The sequence below is a fragment of the Esox lucius genome, chromosome 2 (assembly GCF_011004845.1).
Source record: "Esox lucius isolate fEsoLuc1 chromosome 2, fEsoLuc1.pri, whole genome shotgun sequence".
Lineage (NCBI taxonomy): Eukaryota > Metazoa > Chordata > Actinopteri > Esociformes > Esocidae > Esox > Esox lucius.
Window position 1 is genome coordinate 14,325,971 of NC_047570.1, and position 21,519 is coordinate 14,347,489.

Below are 21,519 nucleotides of genomic sequence, written 5' to 3' on the forward strand. Positions count from 1 at the left end.
GGATGGTGTCCTGGATCTCCTCCCAGACCTGGATCAGGGCATCAGTGAGCTCCTGGACAGTCTGGCGCATACTTGGCGGCGGCGGAAGCAGTGATACATAACATCCCAGAGATTCTCAATTGGATTCAGGTCTGGGGAATGTGAGGGCCAGTCAATGGCATCAATGCCTTCGTCATCCAGGAACTGCCTATACACTCTGGCCACATGAGGCCGGGTATTGTCCTGCACCAGGAGGAACCCATGGCCCACTACACAAGTGTAAGGTCTGATAATGGGCCTGAGGATTTCATCCCGGTACCTTACAGCAGTCAGCTACCGTTGGCTAACCTCCCCAGACCATTCACCGACCCACCACCAAACCGGTCATTCTGGATGATGTCACAGGCAGCATAATGTTCACCACAGCATCTCCAGATTCTTTCATGTCTGTCACATGTGCTCTCATCTGTGAAGAGAAGAGCGCCAATGGCAGACCTGACAATTTTGGTATTCTCTGCTGTATGCCAATCAAGCTGCATGGTGCTGAGCTGTGAGCACAGGTCCCACTAGAGGACGTCAGGCCCTCAAGGAGTATTTTTCTGATAGTTTGGTCAGAAACATGCACACCAGTAGCCCGCTGGAGGTCATTTTGTAGGGCTTTGGCTGTGCTCCTCCTGTTCATCCTCACACAAAGGAGCAGATACCGGTCCTGCTGCTGGGTTGATGCCCTTCTACGGCCCTGTCCTGATTTCCTCATATAACGGCCTCTCTCCTGGTATCTCCTCCATGCTCTTGAGACTGTACTGGGAGACACAGCAAATCTCCTTGCGATGGCATGTATGAATGTGCCATCCTGGAGGAGCTGGACTTCCTGTGCAACTTGAATGGGGTGCAGGTCCCACCTCATGCTACCAGTAGTGACAAGGACACTAGCAATACACAAAACTAGAGAAGAATCAGTCAGGAAGTATGAAGTGAGAGCCATTTTCTGTGGCCACCACCTGTAAAACCGTTCCCTTTTTGGGGGTTGTCTTGCTGTTGCCTCTCCAGTGCACCTGTTGTTACTTTAATTTGCACCAAAACAGGTGACATTGATTAACAATCGCTTATGCTTCCTAACTGGACAGATTGATGTCCCTAAAGTTGAACTGACTTTGTGTTATACTGTGATCATTAAGTGCTCCTTTCATTTTTTTGAGCAGTGTATTTCAATACTATTTAGTGTTCTAAAGTACAACAAATGTGGTTCCAAAATAACACTAAATATACTGCTTTTTAAACTTTAATTTGCCTGCTGAGTTTAACTGTGGAAATTAGAATGAGAACAAAACACACGTTTTAACAGGTAATTTGCATGTGCAAAGATCCAGGTGTTTCCAGAAATGTACAGAGCTGACTTGTTAAGATTGGTTAAAATCTTTTTTATATCGCAGTTTCTCCATACTGGCCTTATACTTCTCATCATTACAACGATTTGTATGGCACTTGTATTGTACTTGTATGGACACTCTGAAACAAGCCTTTTCATGCAGTGACTGTAGCTGCTTAATGATGATGGTTATTTTACAGAATATGTATTAAGGATGAATCTATAGATGAGCCCATTTATTTAAGTTACCGCCATGTTACTAAAAATAATGCGAGGCACATCCACCATACCATCTGAGTTTCTAATTAGAATTTGTCATTGTGAGAAACGTAGGAGTCAATCAGCAGCAATTAGTTTACAGCGGAGGAAGAGACATTGTATCATCAACAGCTCCCTCTAGTGTTCATTATGAAGAAAAGTTTAGCTGAGGCTTTGCTTGCTGTAGCAGTGGTTTGATATGCTATTCCTAGCAAAAACCACAGCCCCCCCCCCCTCTTTACATTGATATGAAGCAGACCTCACCTGATTTCGACTGTAACGTCACTGCGGCTGCTGCCACTGCCCATTTTGGCTTCTCCCAGGCCCTGGTTAGACTTTATGTCCGGCACTCAGCTCTGTTCCCTCAGTCCAATGGACACCTGCCCAGGTGAGGGACGTTCCCTCCCATCCAATCACCTGACCCTGCTGGACAGGGCCCCACCTATCACAGGGAGGGATAGTACACTAAGATAACCCTGACCATCACCCTGGAGAAATCCTCAATCAGATCCTGTGTATGGGATGATAAGATGTATAGGAGATTACATTTTTTCTGATGATGAAAGTGGTTCATTTTTATATAATTGAAATCATAATCACATTTTAGTTTTCAGTGAAGTGATTGATTTTCCTGTTTTGAACAGCTAAAACACCAGTTTCCACTGCAGAAATATTATTTGTCTGTGACATCTATTAAAGTCCCTTGTTTGCATACAGCTGGAGCCTCTGAGACAATGTTTTCCTGTAGGTCCATTGAACAGGGTCATGCACAGTGCAGTAGAACTGAGTTAATTAAATGACTGTGGCATGCCATCCTACCATAATGTCTGGAAGTAAGTCCTTTATTTGGCTCCAGGCAGAGTCACTGAATTCCTGTCATAACTCATCAGTGAACAGTGCTCCTTACCAAGAGTGGACACACAGCACAGCTGAATAGACAGTTCTTTCAGAGCCTAATCTCCTCATTCTATTGGTCACAACATAACAGCACACAGGGCACTAACCAGGATAAACACTGATTAAGACTGTTGTCTCAGAATCTAGACTGACTCAGCCAGTGCTCATGCTCCCGACCAATGGGCTACTGCCTGATTGATATGCACACTCCACTTTGCATAAAGTACTGTATCATTGTAAAAATGGGTCAAGTTTGGAGGTTCAGATCCCGAGGTTTGACTGAAAATATGCACATATTATGCTCTATTTTTGTATTTCAGATTTCTCCGACAAGGAATGGACCAATTTGTCCTGAAATAGTATCAGACGACAGACACGCACACACTAAACCTTTACAAGCCTTTTTTCTGGTAGAGACACTGGCGTGGACACAGAAAAACACACACACACGTACACACACACACACACACAACCTCACAGGCATCACAGCAATAACAGGACTGCCATTTTCCTTAGTTTTTCTCCCCCTGTTCTCCCACTAGGCAGCAACGCAGTCAGCTGCAGGTCACATGACCAGCTGCTGGCGCTAACTGAGCATGCTCATCCCTCTCAGTGTTGTCAGGCAAAAAAACAAGACGGCAGTGGGAGCAGAGATCTGCAATAGATAAACACAGAAACACAGAGCGGCCAGCTTGAGGCAGAGAGAAGAACACCGACCGGGGAGAGAGACAGGGAGGTAGCCACAAAATGGGGGATTTTAGCATGCACAGTTCTCACTGCTGTTTTAAAAACATTTTCATTTGATTTTCATTACATTTTTCATCCAGGGCTGAAAGAGCAGGGATACAAAATTGGGGTTCCCTTTAAGTGGGAAGGTTCAGCACCAAGGACAGCAGCCTCCATCTTCATCCACCATCCTCCATCTCCAGCTCCTGTATAGGTGAGTGTGTTGGCTGGGAGGAGGAGTGGGGAAGCGAGGCGTTCGTACCCATCTGTGTGTTCAGTTTGTGGAGGGGTGAAAGGAGGGGGTCAGTGTGTCTGCATGTCCATTGGTATGTGAGACGACAGGGAGGTGGGGGGGCATGGCTGGGCCAACAGACGAGGAAACAAGTAGTGGAGCGTTGAATGTTGAGCGGGGCGGAATGATGACTGAAAAATAAAGCAGCTGATCTTTGAATGCTTTCCAGAAGAGGATTACCCAACATTCCCACAACATGGACACCCAGTAATACCAAGAGAAAGCTGATAAATCCTCACTGGTCAAAATGGAACGGTGGTGGTCTCATATTGAAGTGTATCATGTTCTGGAGAAACAAAATGGCTCAGTTTTGGAGAAGAGATTCCAGAAGAAGAGTGCGGAGTGAGAGAGAGGTGGAGAGGGAAAGAGACAGAACGTTTCTACCATTTTTGTTGACTTGTGTGTGTCTAGCAGAGGAGATGTTGTTAGATTTATTGGCTCTAAGGGACACGGGGTGTATGGGTTGGGTGTGAATGTTTATTAGTGTGTTCTGTGCCAACATCCTGTATTGAGCAATAATCATCTTAGTCTACAGGAGTCTATTACCATTATCCATTATCAACTGACCTCATATTGCTTAGGTGTTGATGTCCCTCTGGTTCTTTTGTCTTCTTTGTATGATGTGATTATGACCAAAGTAGAAGAGGTTTTGACGTCAGTGCAGGTTGTGTTTGGTCCAGTGGGCATAATGTCTCAAGTGTTTACATCTGCATGGTTTCGACGGAGGGAGATATGGAGGGAGGTATGGAGGGAGGTATGGAGGGTAGGTATGGAGGGAAGTATGGAGGGAGGTATGGAGGGAGGTATGGAGGGAAGTATGGAGGGAGGTATGGAGGGAGGTATGGAGGGAGGTATGGAGGGTAGGTATGGAGGGTAGGTATGGAGGGTAGGTATGGAGGGAGGTATGGAGGGAGGTATGGAGGGAGGTATGGAGGGTAGGTATGGAGGGAGGTATGGAGGGAGGTATGGAGGGAGGTATGGAGGGTAGGTATGGAGGGAGGTATGGAGGGAAGTATGGAGGGAGGTATGGAGGGAGGTATGGAGGGTAGGTATGGAGGGAGGTATGGAGGGAGGTATGGAGGGTAGGTATGGAGGGAGGTATGGAGGGAGATATGGAGGGAGGTATGGAGGGAGGTATGGAGGGTAGGTATGGAGGGAGGTATGGAGGGAGGTATGGAGGGTAGGTATGGAGGGAGGTATGGAGGGTAGGTATGGAGGGAGGTATGGAGGGAGGTATGGAGGGAGGTATGGAGGGTAGGTATGGAGGGAGGTATGGAGGGTAGGTATGGAGGGAGGTATGGAGGGAGGTATGGAGGGTAGGTATGGAGGGAGGTATGGAGGGAGGTATGGAGGGAGGTATAGAGGGAGGTATGGAAGGAGGTACAGAGGGACCTATGGAGGGAAGTATGGAGGGAGGTATGGAGGGAAGTATGGAGGGAGGTACGGAAGGAGGTATGGAAGGAGGTACAGAGGGACCTATGGAGGGAAGTATGGAGGGAGGTATGGAGGGAGGTATGGAGGGAGGTACGGAAGGAGGTATGGAAGGAGGTATGGAAGGAGGTACAGAGGGAAGTTCTGTAACATTGTAAAATGGAATGCTTATTATGTTTTCTGCTGGGAGTCTGGGATATATCATAGTTTACGGTATCACACATCTGGAACAATGTAGCAGTGATTCCATTGTCAGAGGTCATTGTGATGTCAATGTCTGAGAGTCCCATGGCTGGTGACTCTTGCTCTGTCAGAAAACGCACATTTTATAAGGTTACGTTAATGACAAAAATGCCCAGAGGGAAATACATTCCTTATTCAGCCGGGCAAATCTTGTGCATAATTTGAATGATCATTGAACATAATGAACATAAATTAGCCCTTAACTTGACATTGACGTAAATACAGCAATACACTCAAAAACAAATGGATTCACTCAAATGGGCTACTCTTCATACCTTTGCACACACATTGAAAAGTTCCAATGAAGATCCAGAATACATAAACATAAAATCATGCTTGGAGCACAACACATAAAGCTTCTTTCTCCCACACACTCTCCCTCTACACGGTGATTAATGGGACAGTAACTGACGGCAGAAATGGCTGTTGCTAGGATACACGGCAAGGTGGAGTGCAGATGATTAAAGAAAGGGGAAAATGGAGTCTTGTATTGTGAAGTGGCAATGCTGACGACGTCACTGCGTATTTAGTTGGTAAACTGTGGTTATTATAGGTGTATAGAAACCTAGAGATTCTAAGGGATTTGGTGCTTATCTGTTTTTCTCCTTCACCGTCTTATGCCAAATGTTTAGGTACCCTCGTTTGAGAGCATCAGTGCCAGCCTCAGTCCCTCCGTCTACACGGACCTCAGCTGTTATGGATGGGAGAGGCCTAACTCTGTCTGACAGACCCCTATGAACAACAGACCCAATGGTAAGACACATTTAAAATCCTAGTGGCTATTCTGTAGTGAACAGAGTGTTATCTGATATCTCTGTTTTTCATCAGTCCACACAATTGATCCATTCAGACTGGATCTGTCACTGATGTGTGTCGGTGCGGTAGACTGTAAATGGCCTGATATGTTGCTGCCGGTAACAACATAGACAAAGAAAAACAGGACAGTGAATGGTCCCCCTTGCTTCTCATTTAATGGATTCAATGTATGTGGCAAATTTCATGTTTGTCTGTAGTTTCTTTGTCCCAATGTCCCTCCCATTGACATGTTATAAAAAGCTTTGAAGAAAGGAAAGCTAAATGGAGACAGCGAGAGAGAGAGAGAGAGAGAGAGAGAGAGGAAAGGGAGAGAAGGATAGATTGAGAGGGGGGAGGAGGGTGAAACGAGAGAGAGATTGAAACAGAAAGGGAAGAGAGAAAAGGAGGGAGAGGGTGGACGGAGGAAGAAGGAGAGAAAGAGAAAAGAGAGGTAGAGAGTGTAGAGAAGAGCGAGAGAGAGGGGAGATGGAACATGAAGGGAGAATAAATAATGGCCATCAGCATAATGGACTTTCACATGTGTGTCTGTTTGCCTGCAGGACATCAAAGGCCAGTGTTGGACTGACGAGGAATCAGATGGGGAGAATGAGTCGGAGCAGTTCCTCTATGGCATCCAGGTAGCGCTCCTTTCAAAGGGCCAGTCTTGGCCAACTGGTGGAAATGACTTTCTGGATGTAAGGCGGTCATTTCAAACACCTTTAGCTCTTTGGTCCATTAGAATCAGAACCAACACTAGGGTATAAGGAGATTCCACAGGGGCCTTAATGCATCAAATCATATGCAGCTATGGCATTACAAAGGTTTTTATTTCAACCAACTTCCTACAAAAAAGTTATTTTTAAAGACTTGAGTCGGAAATAGATCCACTCCTTAAAAATCTGGTGGATAAAATAGACAGTAATATCAGAAGATGAAAGCCGGTTTTATAGTTTGAAGGAACTAGTGTGTGTGTTTGTGTGTGTGTTTGTCTGTGTGTGTTTGTGTGTGTGTGTGTAAGAGACACATAGAGAGAGACACAGAGTGACAAGCGAGGATTGTGAGAGAGACAGAGACAAGTAGACGAAGATGGAAAAAGAGAGACTGACAGACAGCAAGACACAGAGAAAGGGAGAAGGCAAAATTAGAGAGAGAAACTCTAATGCAGTCCTGTAAGACAGCAGAATAGCGCCCAATAATAATTGTATACATGAAAATCATCCAATCTCCAATTTAGAGGTTCTGGGTTCAAAGTGAAAGTAGCCTTGATTGGACCTTGTGTTCAATTAACAACTGGCTGAATGTAAAGTCTACATGTGTGATTCAGTAGTCTGACCTGTGCACCTTCCGGCCTCTAGGGGAGCTGTGCTGCTGACCTGTACCGACACCCCCAGCTGGATGCAGACATCGAGGCAGTGAAGGACATCTATACCGACAGTGCTGTCTCTGTCAGGTACAGCAGTCAATGCCTTGACAGCCCAACACGTTAACCAAGATCATTAAGCAGGGGCCAATAGTAAACAATGGCTAACCAGGGTACACTAACAATTAGACCTCCTGGTGGTTTGTGGCATAACGCCAGGACACGAAGCCTAAGGGCTGTGTTTGGCTGTGCCCAAGAAAAGCCCTTAGACTAGGTATTCTGATGCTATGCCACAAACCACTGGGGGGGGGGCTTTTATGCTGATGTACACTGGTCACCCATGGAATTAGGATGATTTTATAACATTATTTTAAGTGATAATAACCATGGTGTACGAATCGAATCAGCATTCAGACCTTTAACCACCTAGTTTATAATAGTATTAGCATTTTTACCAGCAAACACAGTCTTCCTCAGAGTACACACTGAAATGCTGACCAGCTGCTGTTAGTTCTTGTAAAGGTCAATCTGTGTATGTTATTCCTCTCTTACAGAGAGTATGGAACCATTGATGATGTGGACATTGACCTTCAGATTAATATTGGTTTCTTGGATGTGAGTTTTCGGTTTCCTTTTTACTGGACAATTCATTATTATTTTCTGTTGGTCTGTAGGAGGAACAATACAATGTTTAACTCCAGGGGTTAGGTTTAGGATAAATGTGGTTTAAATTTGGGTTAGAGTGGGAAAACTTTATGACTGGATGAGCAATTTAAAAATTACATTAACATACATAATATTACCACCAAGGACAGCAGTCAGATCATATCATCTTGACATCTGACATTTAGTGTCACAGACAGTGAAGCATGCGGACCTCACTTGGTTTAGGTGAGGTATTTGAGATGAAGGTTAGGTTTAAGTTTGGGGGTTACAGCTAGGGTCCCCACAAGGAGAAAACCTAAAATGGTTGTGTGTTCCAGGAGGAGGTGGCAACAGCATGGAAGGTCATCCGAACCGAGCCCATTATTCTGAGGCTGCGCTTCTCTCTTTCCCAGTACCTAGATGGACCTGGTGAGCAAAGCCTGTGTGCAGTTACATGTGTGTGTATGCGTTTGTGTGTGAGTACGTTCACAGCTAAGCTCCTCACTCCAATGTGTTGTGTAATAAGTACTCATCTATTCACAGAGCCATCGGTGGAGGTGTTCCAGCCCTCCAATAAAGAGGGCTTCAGTCTGGGCCTACAGCTCAAGAAGTGAGTTCTTCATTACATTACTGACAATGCCAAACGATGCTAACGTGGCTCAAAGTGGCAACCTATGGTGGCAATCAATGTTGCTTGCACTTTAGCGACATCTGCTAATTGCTACGACATTGTGCTAGTGACTGGTTGTACTGTCTGTTCTAGGATCCTGAGTACGTTCACGTCCCAGCAATGGAAACATCTCAGTAATGAGTTTCTGAAGGCCCAGCAGGAGAAGAGACACAGCTGGTTCAAGGCTGGGGGAACCATCAAGAAGTTCCGCGCAGGACTCAGCATCTTCTCCCCCATCCCCAAGTAGGGCTCCGTCAATGGAGCACATAAGCACGACAAAATGGCTACTTCTGCTTGTATTATAGCATCTATTACAGCTACTAGCTACTAGCTACTACTGATGCTTTACATTCCTATTGTCCGATTTCCTTGTAATTTCCTTACTGTCATTTCAGGTGAAGATGACTTGTTGCTCTGATCTTCTGTATTACTGAATGCTTGTGATCAGAAGGCCTCGGTACATGTCCAGCACTGTCATGTAATGCTCTCTGGGTTGTTTGTTAGGTCACCCAGCTTCCCTCTGATACAAGACACGGTTCTGAAGGGGAAGCTTAGTGTTCCAGAGCTGAGGGTGACCCGCCTCATGAACCGATCCATCTCCTGCACCATGAAGAACCCTAAGGGGGAGCTGTTCAGTTACCCCCCCAACAGCCAGGTCCGAACCTCCACCTCTGCACCCCTCCCCCGCTCCTCCTGTCCACATGTCCACCCCCTCCATCACCATCATACCACCCTCTCCTTACCGGCCCTGTTGTATCTACCCACCAGCACAGAAAGCTAGCTAAAACACAATACCAATAATTCACTGCATCATTAACAGCAGGTAAAGTAACTATTCATCAATTTGAAAGATTCCTCAGCCAATAGCCCTACACTATCCCCTCTACATTTATCACTGTCCCTCTATCAAGCGAACAGCCCTACACTATCCCCACTACATTTATCACTGTCCCCCTATCCAGCCAACAGCCATACAGTACCTAGCTACCTTTATCACTGTTCCTCTATCTAACCCACAGCAATATAGTACCTAGCTACCTTTATTGCTGCCCCCCTATCCAGCCCACAGCCCTACCGTACCCCCTCTACTTTTATCACTGTCCCTCTATTCAGCCCACAGCCTACAGTACCCCCTCTACTTTTATCATTGTTCCTCTATCTAGCCAACAGCCCTACAGTACCTAGCTACCTTTATCACTGTTCCTCTATCCAGCCAACAGCCCTACAGTATCCCCTCTACCTTTATCACTGTCCCTCTATCCAGCCGACAGCCCTAGAGTACCCCCCCTACCTTTATCACTGTCTCTCTATCCAGCCAACAGCCTTAGAGTACCCCCTCTACCTTTATCACTGTCCATCTATACAGCCAACAACCCAACAGTACCCCCTCTACGTTTATCACTGTCCCTCTATTCAGCCAACAGCCCTAGAGTACCCCCTCTACCTTTATTACTGTCCCTCTATCCAGCTAACAGCCCAACAGTACCACCTCTACCTTTGTCATTGTCCCTCTATCAAGCCATATGCTCCACAGTACCCCCTCTACCTTTATCACTGTCACTCTATCCCACCAACAGCCCTACAGTACCCCCTCTACCTTTATCACTGTCCCTATATCCAGCCAACAGCCCTAGAGTACCCCCTCTACCTTTATTACTGCCCCTCTATCCAGCCAACAGCCAAACAGTACCCACTCTACTGTTGTCACTGTCCCTCTATCCAGCCAACTGCCCCACAGTACCCCCTCTACCTTTATGACTGCTCCTCTATTCAGCCAACATCCCAACAGTACCCCCTCTACTTTTATCATTGTTCCTCTATCCAGCCAACAGCCCTACAGTACCCCCTCTACGTTTATCACTGTCCCTCTATCCAGCTAACAGCCCTAGAGTACCCCCTCTACCTTTATTACTGTCCCTCTATCCAGCCAACAGCCCAACAGTACCCCCTCTACCTTTATCACATTCCCTATATCCAGCCAACAGCCATAGAGTACCCCCTCTACCTTCATTACTGTCCCTTTATCCAGCCAACTGCCCTAGAGTACCCCCTCTACCTTTATGACTGCCCCTCTATTCAGCCAACAGCCCAACAGTACCCTCTCTACTTGTATCACTGTCCCTCTATCCAGCCCACAGCCCACAGTACCCTCTCTAATTTTATCATTGTTCCTCTATCCAGCCAACAGCCCTAAAGTACCCCCTCTACCTTTATCACTGTCCCTCTATTCAGCCAACTGCCCTAGAGTACCCCCTCTACCTTTATTACTGCCCCTCTATCCAGCCAACAGCCCAACAGTACCCACTCTACCGTTGTCACTGTCCCTCTATCCAGCCAACTGCCCTAGAGTACCCCCTCTACCTTTATGACTGCCCCTCTATTCAGCCAACAGCCCTACAGTACCCTCTCTAATTTTATCATTGTTCCTCTATCCAGCCAACAGCCCTACAGTACCCCCTCTACGTTTATCACTGTCCCTCTATTCAGCCAACAGCCCTAGAGTACCCCCTCTACCTTTATCACTGTCCCTCTATCCAGCCAACAGCCCTAGAGTACCCCCTCTACCTTTATTACTGTCCCTCTATCCAGCTAACAGCCCAACATTACCCCCTCTACCTTTGTCATTGTCCCTCTATCAAGCCAAATGCTCCACAGTACCCCCTCTACCTTTATCACTGTCACTCTATCCCACCAACAGCCCTGCAGCACCCCCTCTACCTTTATCACTGTCCCTCTATCCAGCCAACAGCCCTACAGTACCCTCTCTACCTTTGTCACTGTCCCTCTATCCTGCCAACAGCCCAACAGTACCCCCTCTACCTTTGTCACTGTCCCTCTATCCTGCCAACAGCCCAACAGTACCCCCTCTACCTTTGTCACTGTTCCTCTATCCAGCCAACTACCCCACAGTACCTACCCACCTTTCTCCCTGAGCCTCTCCCTTCCCTTACCTGAACTGGCTTGTGCCGTTTACCATAATGCTTTGTCTTCACTGTACCCATCAGACTGTGGCTGTCCCGGCGGCCAGGGCCCCAGCGCAGATTACCACGAGGCAGCTGATTGAATTGTTTTTCTCATCCCAGGCGGGCGGCCACTGCAAGAACATCCCTACCTTGGAGTATGGCTTCTTAGTGCAGGTAGGTAAGACCTCAAGGACACAGCTAGGGCCCTAATTGGCTTTTAGTCCGCTCCAAGCGTCCTCTGAGAGTCCTTCCAAAGCAACACAAACAGTGACGGGACTGTAAGGGAGTAATTACAGGGCATAGGGATATGCTTGAAGAAGGTCTTAACCTCGCTGTAATAGATTTGTTGAAAGTTGAATTGGATTAAATCTACTGTCATGAGAAAATGTGTTATCTAAATATGATTTAGATTAAATGGACTTAATGTGCTTAACATGCTTCTGTAAAATGGGTTTGTTTCACCCTTGAGTAAAGTGATAGGTCCTCGTGGCAAAGTAAAATTTTCCCCAAAATGAGTGTGAACTGACAGAATTAGGGAATGAAAGCGATCTTTCTCCAATGAAAGCAAGGAAGTCCGATTTCAAGCAGTAACAACCTTAGCAGTTTACTTACCTTGACATAATGAGTGTGCTATAGCTCCTGTCCGTAGGTTATTAATGATGTTCACCCAGTGTCCAGTTTATTAGGCACGCCGCCCTGATCACCAAAACGGATCACTCCCACAGACCGTCCTGTGGCCGTGGCTCGCTATGTAAAGCAGGCAGACTGTCAACCAGCCACTCGGTTACTGTTCTGCTTAATGTTTGAATGGGTTAAATGAGTGATATAGGACATTTTGAGCGTGGTATGATCATTGGCGTCTGTTGTGCCCGTGCCGGTCTCTCAGAAACAGTTGCCCTCCGGGGCTTTTCACTCACAACAGCGTCCAGCGTTTAACAGACAATACTGCGGCAAACGATACAAATTCAGACAGCAGAATTCCAACGAATCCCAGTTTAGTTTACTAGAAAAGCCCCAGACCTCAACCCATTAGAGCTTCTTCGGGGTGACATTGAACAGGATGGATCATTGTTTCAGCATGGACCAACATCCCTGTGGAACGTTTCCAACACCTTGTAGAATCCCTGCTGTTCTGCATGCAAAGAGGTCCGACCCGGTACTGAGTGGATGCAGCTAGTAAACTGACCACTGTGTATGTATTGATGTCATTCATAGCCACAACTCTGTTACACTTTGTCAGACATTCACCCATGGCACATGGCAACATCTTGTAGATAATGGGAATTTGGTCTCTGTAAGAGAGGTTTAAGAAAAAAGTCATTGGGTTTTACTTAGGAAAGCAGTCATGGTATTGTATTTGAGAGAACGAAGAAGACTTAACAAACCGACGTTATTTTAGTTTTTTTACGTTTGTACCCCAGTAAAGGGGCGTGGCCACTTAAAAGGATCACCCTATAAAGAACTGCAGACAGAAGCATTGATACTGTAGTCCCAGTCTGCTGATGATGTCATCATCATTAGATGCTGATGAAATAGGGCCTGGAGGAGAGGAGGGCGTGATTGGCAGGAATGCCATGTTTTGTCTCCTGACAGATAATGAAATATTCGGAGCAGAGGATCCCAACTCTCAACGAGTACTGTGTGGTCTGTGATGAGCAGCATGTCTTCCAGAACGGATCCATGTTGAAGGTAGACCACTAGGCAAACAGACAGGCTGAATTGGCTAATCATCGCTGTTTCAGCGTATCTGCTTGAATTTTGAAAACTCCTAATCTTATTTCACATATTGCCATTACAGTTTGATTGATGTTGCTTGTTCGTGTTTGTGTGTTCGTCTGTGCGTGTGCGTGAAGCCGGCTGTGTGCACCAGAGAGCTGTGTGTGTTCTCCTTCTACACACTGGGTGTGATGTCGGGAGCAGCCGAGGAGGTGGCGACTGGAGCGGAGGTGACTGAAGAACAACATGTGTATGTCCTCCTGCTCCTGTGTTGCCTGTCTGTCGGATGATAACCGCTCACCTTCATCCCCAGGTGGTTGATCTGCTGGTGGCGATGTGCCGCGCTGCTCTGGAGTCTCCGCGTAAAAGCATCATCTTTGAACCATACCCGTCTGTGGTCGACCCCAACGACCCCAAGACTCTGGCCTTCAACCCCAAGGTTACTCATGTTGCTGTGGTTATCAACCATGACGCGCCTGGTCATCGTCACAGGCGATAACTATCTGGCAAATATTTCTGGGCTGATTGCTGGGCTTGTAGATATTAATCCAATGTTTGTCTCTCTCCCGTTTCCGTTTGACGCCTGTCTCTGTGGCTCCCTCTTGCTCCCTGGTCACAGAAGAAGAACTATGAGAGATTGCAAAAAGCGCTGGACAGTGTCATGTCCATCCGGGAGATGACCCAGGTAGAGAGGCTGGGGAAGGCTGGCTGGGATGAAGGAAGGGAAAGTCATGCGTCGTATTGCTGAAATGCCTCCTTTTGGGCTTATGGTGTTGGAGTGTGGTACGGACAGGGAAGTGGAATGTGACAGAATTTGTGTTTTACAGGGCTCATATCTGGAGATTAAGAAACAGATGGACAAACTGGACCCACTGGCTCACCCTCTTCTGCAGTGGTATGTAGAAGAATCTGTGCTCATCTCCCTGTGTATATACTGAATACATTTGTATACATTAGCCATTAGGATAATGAAACACAGTTCTTTCTCTCTCTCTGTCATTTCTTTCGGTGTCTCTCTCGCTGTGTCTCTCTTGCTGTGTCCCTCTATCTGTGTCTCTCTCACTGTCTCTCTTGCTCCGTCTCTCTCGCTGTGTCTCTCTCGCTGTGTGTGTCTGCAGGATTATATCCAGTAACAGGTCCCATATCGTCAAGCTGCCTCTGAGTAGGGTATGAACCACACAGATCTGATGTCTGCTCCTCACCAGGCTTCCTTGTAACAGCTGCCATGTGTGCCACAGTTCACAGTATGATGCTCTCTCCTTCCCTCTCTCCATCTCTCGTTCTCCTTTCCTCTCTCGCTCTCTCTCTCTCTTTCTCTCTCTCTCTCCTTCCTTCTCCATCTCTCTGTCTCCTGTAGCAACTCAAGTTCATGCACACGTCCCACCAGTTCCTGTTACTCAGCAGCCCTCCTGCCAAGGAGGCTCGCTTCCGCACTGCCAAGAAGCTTTACGGCAGCACCTTTGCCTTCCAGTGAGTTTGTCCCCTGCGAGTGTCGCTCCCCTCTAGTTCTCCCGAAGACAGTAGCAGACTGCGCCGCCTGTTAATCGTAGTCTCTCACATACAGACTCAGTTTTCCAGACAGAGAGGACGGGTAACAGGGTTCCGCCAGTTCCACTGTGTGTTTGTGAACCGTCAGGTGCTGCCCCTGCTTTCCCAGAAGCCCCATGTCTCAACTATAAAGTTGTCAAATAGAGGCTGTATTAAGCCCAAACATGCATGGTACTATACTAAACCAAGCGGAACTGGATCAGTCCCTCAGGGAGCTAGCTGATTTAATTCCAATAAACCCTAACCCTTTTGAACATTCGTCACTGCTAAGAATAACAGCATGGCCACCCTGTCCTGACCCTGGATTTTATTTTAAGGAAAAAAGATATGAGAAATGATCCAGTTTGATGTAGCCACTTAGATGTCTATACACGTAACATCCGGCGGTTAAAGGGAAAAGGCTTACGTAACATTGGGTGAGGTCTGAGCTGTGCTTCTGATGTGTCTCCTCTGGGAACCTGCTTGTGTTAGCAGGCAAACACGCCACATTTGAAAACTTTGAGTTAAACAGAGCTACTTTCAATATACCCTCAGACGAGAAAAGAGTGTATCACTTGGTGGGCTACCAGTAGGACCTAGACGTCTCCCCCCGGACTGGAAAGACCTGCTCTAGGTGGAACAATCGAACAGTTATTGGTCGGCATTCAGAAGTGGCGACTGTAGTGTTCTGACGGCTCCCTTCACCCAGCTCCCCGTACTGCATTGTTGGAGCTTTCAGAAACATTGATAACACATGAAAGGCCCTGTTTGACCAAGAGGTGATACATTTTCACAGCTCTCCTTCTCTCTCTTTCTCTCCCTGCACCGGCTCTAGTGGTTCCCACATAGAGAACTGGCACTCCATTCTGAGAAATGGACTAGTCAATGCCTCTTATACCAAACTGCAGGTATGTAGCTCTAGCAGTTGGCTGAACTAAGACGCATCCTCCCTTGGACAGAGCCTGTCTGTTCTATCACACACAGAGCAGGTTGGCTGTCCAGCTGATCCATTTTGACAGTAACGGATGCCAGGTTTCTTTCTAATTGAACCGTACGCTTTAGAAGGCCTACCGGTAGCTTCCCCTGGCATATGTCGGCACTTCCTGTTTCCTGCTCTGACAGCAGTGGACACCACACCTCTTCCTGTGGGAGGGGCTGTGTTGTCTACTGGGGGCCAGGGGTTACTACCAGCTGGCCTGGCTGCCTGGGTTGACCACTAAGAGCACTGCCTAGAATAGGTCAGAGGTCAAGAATTCTGCGCCGGTCCTGATTCGCTATGAGGCTTCACGCAGTGAGTGGGTGAGGGATCCATGGAAGGTCAGTTACGGTCATCACACACGCTCTGTTTTACCTCTACGCTGAACCTCATGGTGTTTAGTGTACCAACGCAGTCTGAGGGAAACCTAACTTCATTTGTGCAAATGTTCCTTTTTCTACATTCATGTGAAGCAATAAATAGCTACTGTACTCTGTTAAAGGGGACGTAATGGATAATGTATTCCATTTCGTGAAAAGTTTCCCTTTTTTTTTTGGTTATTTAAATAAGAAAATATACCGTGTACAACAGTGATAATGTGTTTCTATTTAAGCTCTTAAGGTCCAGACCATCTGCACATTTGAAATACACCATGAGGCCCTGTGCTGTAATTACATTAGCTTTATTAATGTGCTGGTTGCTGGTTGCCAGGGAGTAGTTTATTATTAGTACGCTGTATTAGATCATCGTTCTCAGATCTCACCTTTCATCTTCTTTGTCTCTCCCTCCTCTTTGCCTTGAGCCTCAGTGTGATGACTCCTCTTGTCTTCAGAAGAGCTTGCCGTGCTTCAGATCCATGTCATCTTCTAGTGCTCATCCTGTTTTCTTGACGTTGCTTTTCTTACTCCATGCAGTCCTTCCTCCGCTCTCACCGTGATGCTCATGCCATCTTTCCTCTGGAGCCCAGACTCCCTCAGCTCCATCACAGACGACCATCAAAGAGTTCTGTCACCTGTCTCCTCCCTCCTCATCCACATCCTTCCTTGTTCTGTGGCAACTCCCTCCGATGTCATTCCATTTAGTTGTGGATGGTTTACATTGACATTCAACGCAAGACTTCACCTCACTTCAACAGTTGTTTAAGTTGTTTAATGTTTACAGAGGAAGCCCAATTAAGATTTTTCACCCAATTATCAAAAGAAGAATTAGTTGTAAAACACATCTGAATGGGCTTGTCTGTGTAAATGTGTAAGTGGTCGGTGTCTTTCTTTATGACATTTAGCTCGTGTTTCAACGTCTAGCCAAGTGAGCTCTACCATCAATCTCTTGAGTATGTTTGTGTGTGTGTGTGTGTGTGTCTTGAGCGTTTTTGTGCTGTGTGACTCTCAGTGATTCTACCCCCTGCTCTTTCCAACACAAGCTGCATGGTGCAGCCTATGGAAAGGGCATCTATCTCAGCCCCATCTCCAGCATTTCCTTTGGATACTCAGGTAGGAACCAGCCTCTGTCCTACAGGCTATGGACATCTGTCTCAAACTGTCTCTCACACTCTGTCTCCTTGTCTTCCACACTGTTGGCCGTCTGCTTCGTGTTCTTCTGACTTGTCTTTGGTTCTGGTCCATCTTCATCTTTGGGTTGGGTTAGCCTGTGTGCGCTGTCCTTGTGCTGCATTTCCATCTGTGTCCACTGTGGGGTGTCTGCTCTGGATGTTCATGGTTTGGTCCATTATTTATTACCCTCTACTGTGACAGAGATATGGTATCATGGGAACCATTGTTCCCACTTTTCACGAGGCCATCAGCCAATCTCATTTAGGCTGTCAAGGTGCAGCACATGGTTGTTGGGCAAATCTCATTGAATCCCTTCTATGAAGTCAGTAAAATGCTTTACAGATTTACATCACTTTGGATAGAGTTCTGTTTGGGTTATGGCTCACGACCTCACTGTTCCTCTCGGTGGTCATCCTCATCTCGTGTCCTCTGGTTTTGTGTGCACGTGTGTCGAGGTCTAACTGGGTAACCACGTCCTCATCTTCACCTCGGTTATGTATGTATGTTATGTAACACAGAATGTTCAGCGTACTGAGATCTTTGCTTTTGTTTGCATCTCTCTGTGTGTCTGTGTGTCTGTGTGTGTGTGTCTGTGTGTGTGTGTGTCAATGTGTGTGTGTGTGCGTGTTCAGGGATGGGTAAAGGACAGCACCGCATGCCCACCAAAGATGAGCTGGTGCAGCGCTACAACCGAATGAATACCATCCCGCAGGTACAGTGTCTGATGGTGAGAGCCTTAAACAAGTCCCACACACAAGCGCCTGTCTCTGTGGAACAACAGGACTTTACAAAACGTTCTGCCCTGAATGCTTTCACAGAGCCGGCCCGTCCAGTCCAGGTTCCTCCAGAGCAGGAATCTAAACTGCATCGCCCTTTGTGAAGGTGAGTGGTGTCTCCCCGTGGTCACTGTTCTATTCAAGTGGCCGTGTGTCATCCTAACCAGCCTGCATGTTTCTCTCTGGGCCCGTCTCAGTGATCACATCCAAGGACCTGCAGAAGCACGGCAACATCTGGGTGTGTCCCGTGTCCGACCATGTCTGCACGCGCTTCTTCTTTGTGTGAGTGTCCTCGGCGCCTCTCTTCTTCTTATTCCGCCGGTCTGTGAGGTTGCTGTTGTTAGCATCGGAAACGGCAGGAAGGCATCACAGAGCCAGACAGCGAGCAGACTAACCCAACGTGACGGATATGACCTCTGTGTGTCAGGTACGAGGACGGGCAGGTGGGAGACGCCAACATCAACACCCAGGAACCCAAGGTACAGAAGGAGATCATGCGTGTGATCGGCACCCAGATCTACTCCAGCTAATGGAGGCTCCCTGGACCCCTGGAGGAACAGGTCTGTACTGCAGATAGCCAGACACACTGACTGGCTGACTGGCTGACTGGCTGGCTGACTGGCTGGCTGACTTACAGATGTTTAGACATTTGGGAAACTCAAACCAGATGAAGTAGGCTGATGAGCTTTGTCTCTTTCCCTCTCTTCTCTTCTTCTCCTCTACCTCCTGTTCTCCCTGTGTCTGGTCAGCTTGTGTTGGAGGTCCTCCTCTGTGCTCCTGTGAGCCCCTCCCGCAGGCTACACGGAGCTGGAGAACCCGGGGATGAATGGAGGCTAACCATAGCTGGACTGGCTTATCACACACGCGCGCACGCACACGCACTGAGCTGAATCACTCTGACTCATGCACGAACAAACCCACCGGCACACAGACACCGTTTTTCCTTTCAGCCCCTGGTCTGTAATTTCCTTCTGAGCCACTGTCAGGCCTCATCCATTTTCTTTTATCAGCTGCCGTTTTGGCAATCCTTCAACTATTTATCTATATTTATCAGTTCTCATTGTGAATATCTGCGAGAAGTAAAAAAGAGTAATTCCAAATGGTTATTATATCCCTGTGTGTGGACGGGGTAATGACAGATCTACATGCTTATGAGTTTGTTGTTTTATTGTGTTTGCGAAGGCATTATCTCAATGACCCGGTTATTGAATATACTTTGACTAACGACGTAAATCAAAGGTCCGAGAGGCAGTCAGGTGGTGGGGGCCAAGCAATGTTTCTAGCACGCCTCCCCATGGAGTAGCCTTTGTGTCTTCAGGTCACCCAGACACAGCAACCTGAATCCCCCCGGGTGAATAACCAGATCATACACAGCACAGGAGCATCCATCACTAGCTAATCCTATCTGTCAGCAGAGTGACTAATCACGGACAGACACAGACTGCCCCCCCCCCCTCCCCCGCACCACCACCCGACCAACCCCCGCCGACCGCCGCCCCCACTTCTCCTGTTTCATCTAACGGAGACAGTCCAAACGACACCCAAAACGGGTTTTCTCTGGCCTGCGGGTGATCAACGCCCCGGCTAATAAACACACAGACGGTCAGGCAGAGAATCTCAGAGAGCGCGATGCAAAACCCATCCTACTCTCAGAGAGACTTGGGCAGTTCCTCTAGGGGACCTCGTACAGCCCCGTATCCTTCCCTGCCCAGATGATGGATGTAGTGTACACAGAGTATAGGATAGGATTCTGGCCCTAGCCACAGATCACGGGATGCTACTGAAGTGCTTTACGGGGAGGGGAAACCTTGTGTAGAATTTACCCTGTTTATTAATTACCTGTATGTAAAGTAAGTGTGGGTTATCTGTGTTTTCTGTACGTTGTACTGGGGCATTGCACATATTTAACATCTGACTAGCCCAGAGAAACTGAGCCGTCACTCTCTCTCTCTAACTCTCACAAACACTGTCCCAAGGCCTACCTGCCAAGTGTTTAGGAAGATAGGGAACTACAGAAAAAATTCAAGTAAAACAAAACAAAATGTACTTAATATCCCTTATGCTAAATTGTGTGCAGTAGGACATACGAGCCCAATGAACAGGGCGACCAAGGCTGGGTAACAGAGAGGCGTCAGGAGGCGTCGAGTTTAACATTGCATTGTGTAAATATGGCTTGGTGAAGGAGCGTACAGGTTGATCTGCATAGTAAATGGTTGTTTGGAAAATGGAATGACTGGGAGCCTCACCTTACATAGCCTTCGATACCCAGTCCCAATTCTGTCAGTATGAAGGATCCATTGACAGGTAATCCCTGCTGTTCCTCTGCGAGTGGTGACAGTGGGCAGACATCTTGCTATTTAGTGGTGTGTTCAAGACGGAGACAACGATTGGAAAGATATGATGTAAAGAATGAATAAAGACAGATTTTGCACAATTTTAATAATTGTCTCCTTTTCTTTGGGTAAGGTTTGGAGTTGTTTCGCGTGGGGGTGGTGTCGGAATGGAAAGGCCAGCCGTAACTCGTCAGTGTATCTGGGAGTACATTAAAATAGACAGCAGGGGGCGTCCTCGCTCCACGAGAAAAGGCCCCCGGAATCGTCGGGCGTCCACCATTCCGGCTGTTGTGGCGTCGTCTCACGGCCGCAGGGATCATGTTCAGTATTGCTTTTAATAAACATCTAACTTGGATCAATTGAAAATGACACATGGTGAAGGCATGCCTGCGGGGCACTTTGCGGTTGTGCCGGGCATTGTGGGAACGGGGGAATTGGCCCGGCATCTGCATTTCCAGGAGACCCGTTTGTAATGGGCTTTAATAGTGTAGGAGCTCCGCACGGGGCCTGCAGGGTGCACTCTTCCCTCGCAGAGAACCTCCATAACACTTGTTCTCCGGCCAAATTCCCACTCTGACTCTATCAATCTGACCATAGAAAAGTCTCCTCTGAAACTGAGCCCAGCTCAGCCGCACTCTAGTCTGATGGTTGTGATGGATGTTTTGGCACCAAAATGGCCGCTGCGTTTCACAAGTGGTGAATGTGGAGAGAGAGAGCGTATTCACAGTGAGGTACTTACAGACCCTTGAAAGGCACTTTGTGCGCGTGTGTGTTTGCGGGCCCAATAATTGAGCCACTCCCATTCTTATTGACCCATTCGACAGGCGCTCTGTTGGGCGCGTCGTGCTTAAGTGTCATTTCTTTGTGTTTGCATGTAGCTGATGATCCGTATGGTTCCCATGTCAATGGCGTCTTTCGACACAGGCCCTGGGTTTGGCCCGTCCCTTCAGCGGTAAGGCCAGCTGGCGCCTACCTCAGAGCCCACAGTCTGGACTGGCCCGGCCCGCTGTAAT

At 47.4% G+C, this 21,519-nt stretch overlaps 1 protein-coding gene across 5 annotated transcripts; it reads left to right on the plus strand.

Annotated features, from left to right (window-relative positions):
- Positions 1–3,048: 3,048 nt before the first annotated feature.
- LOC105015681 (protein mono-ADP-ribosyltransferase PARP6) lies at positions 3,049–20,613 on the plus strand. 5 transcript variants are annotated; one of them, XM_029114728.2, is made up of 25 exons: positions 3,049–3,239; positions 3,331–3,443; positions 5,828–5,948; positions 6,551–6,628; positions 7,346–7,440; positions 7,905–7,965; positions 8,334–8,424; positions 8,539–8,605; positions 8,759–8,908; positions 9,170–9,320; positions 11,671–11,802; positions 13,222–13,317; positions 13,482–13,574; positions 13,658–13,783; positions 13,967–14,029; positions 14,172–14,239; positions 14,463–14,511; positions 14,702–14,814; positions 15,707–15,779; positions 17,268–17,337; positions 18,030–18,124; positions 18,216–18,279; positions 18,371–18,455; positions 18,601–18,733; positions 18,923–20,613. In XM_029114728.2, exons 3-24 carry the CDS (start codon positions 5,946–5,948, stop codon positions 18,701–18,703), a joined length of 1,926 nt encoding a protein of 641 aa, XP_028970561.1. In that variant the 5' UTR covers positions 3,049–3,239; positions 3,331–3,443; positions 5,828–5,945; the 3' UTR covers positions 18,704–18,733; positions 18,923–20,613. The 5 variants fall into 5 exon arrangements, with proteins under 5 accessions (XP_028970561.1, XP_028970552.1, XP_028970553.1 ...); XM_029114719.2 differs by having other exon boundaries at positions 3,052–3,239; positions 13,964–14,029; XM_029114720.2 differs by having other exon boundaries at positions 3,052–3,443; positions 13,964–14,029.
- Positions 20,614–21,519: the final 906 nt, after the last annotated feature.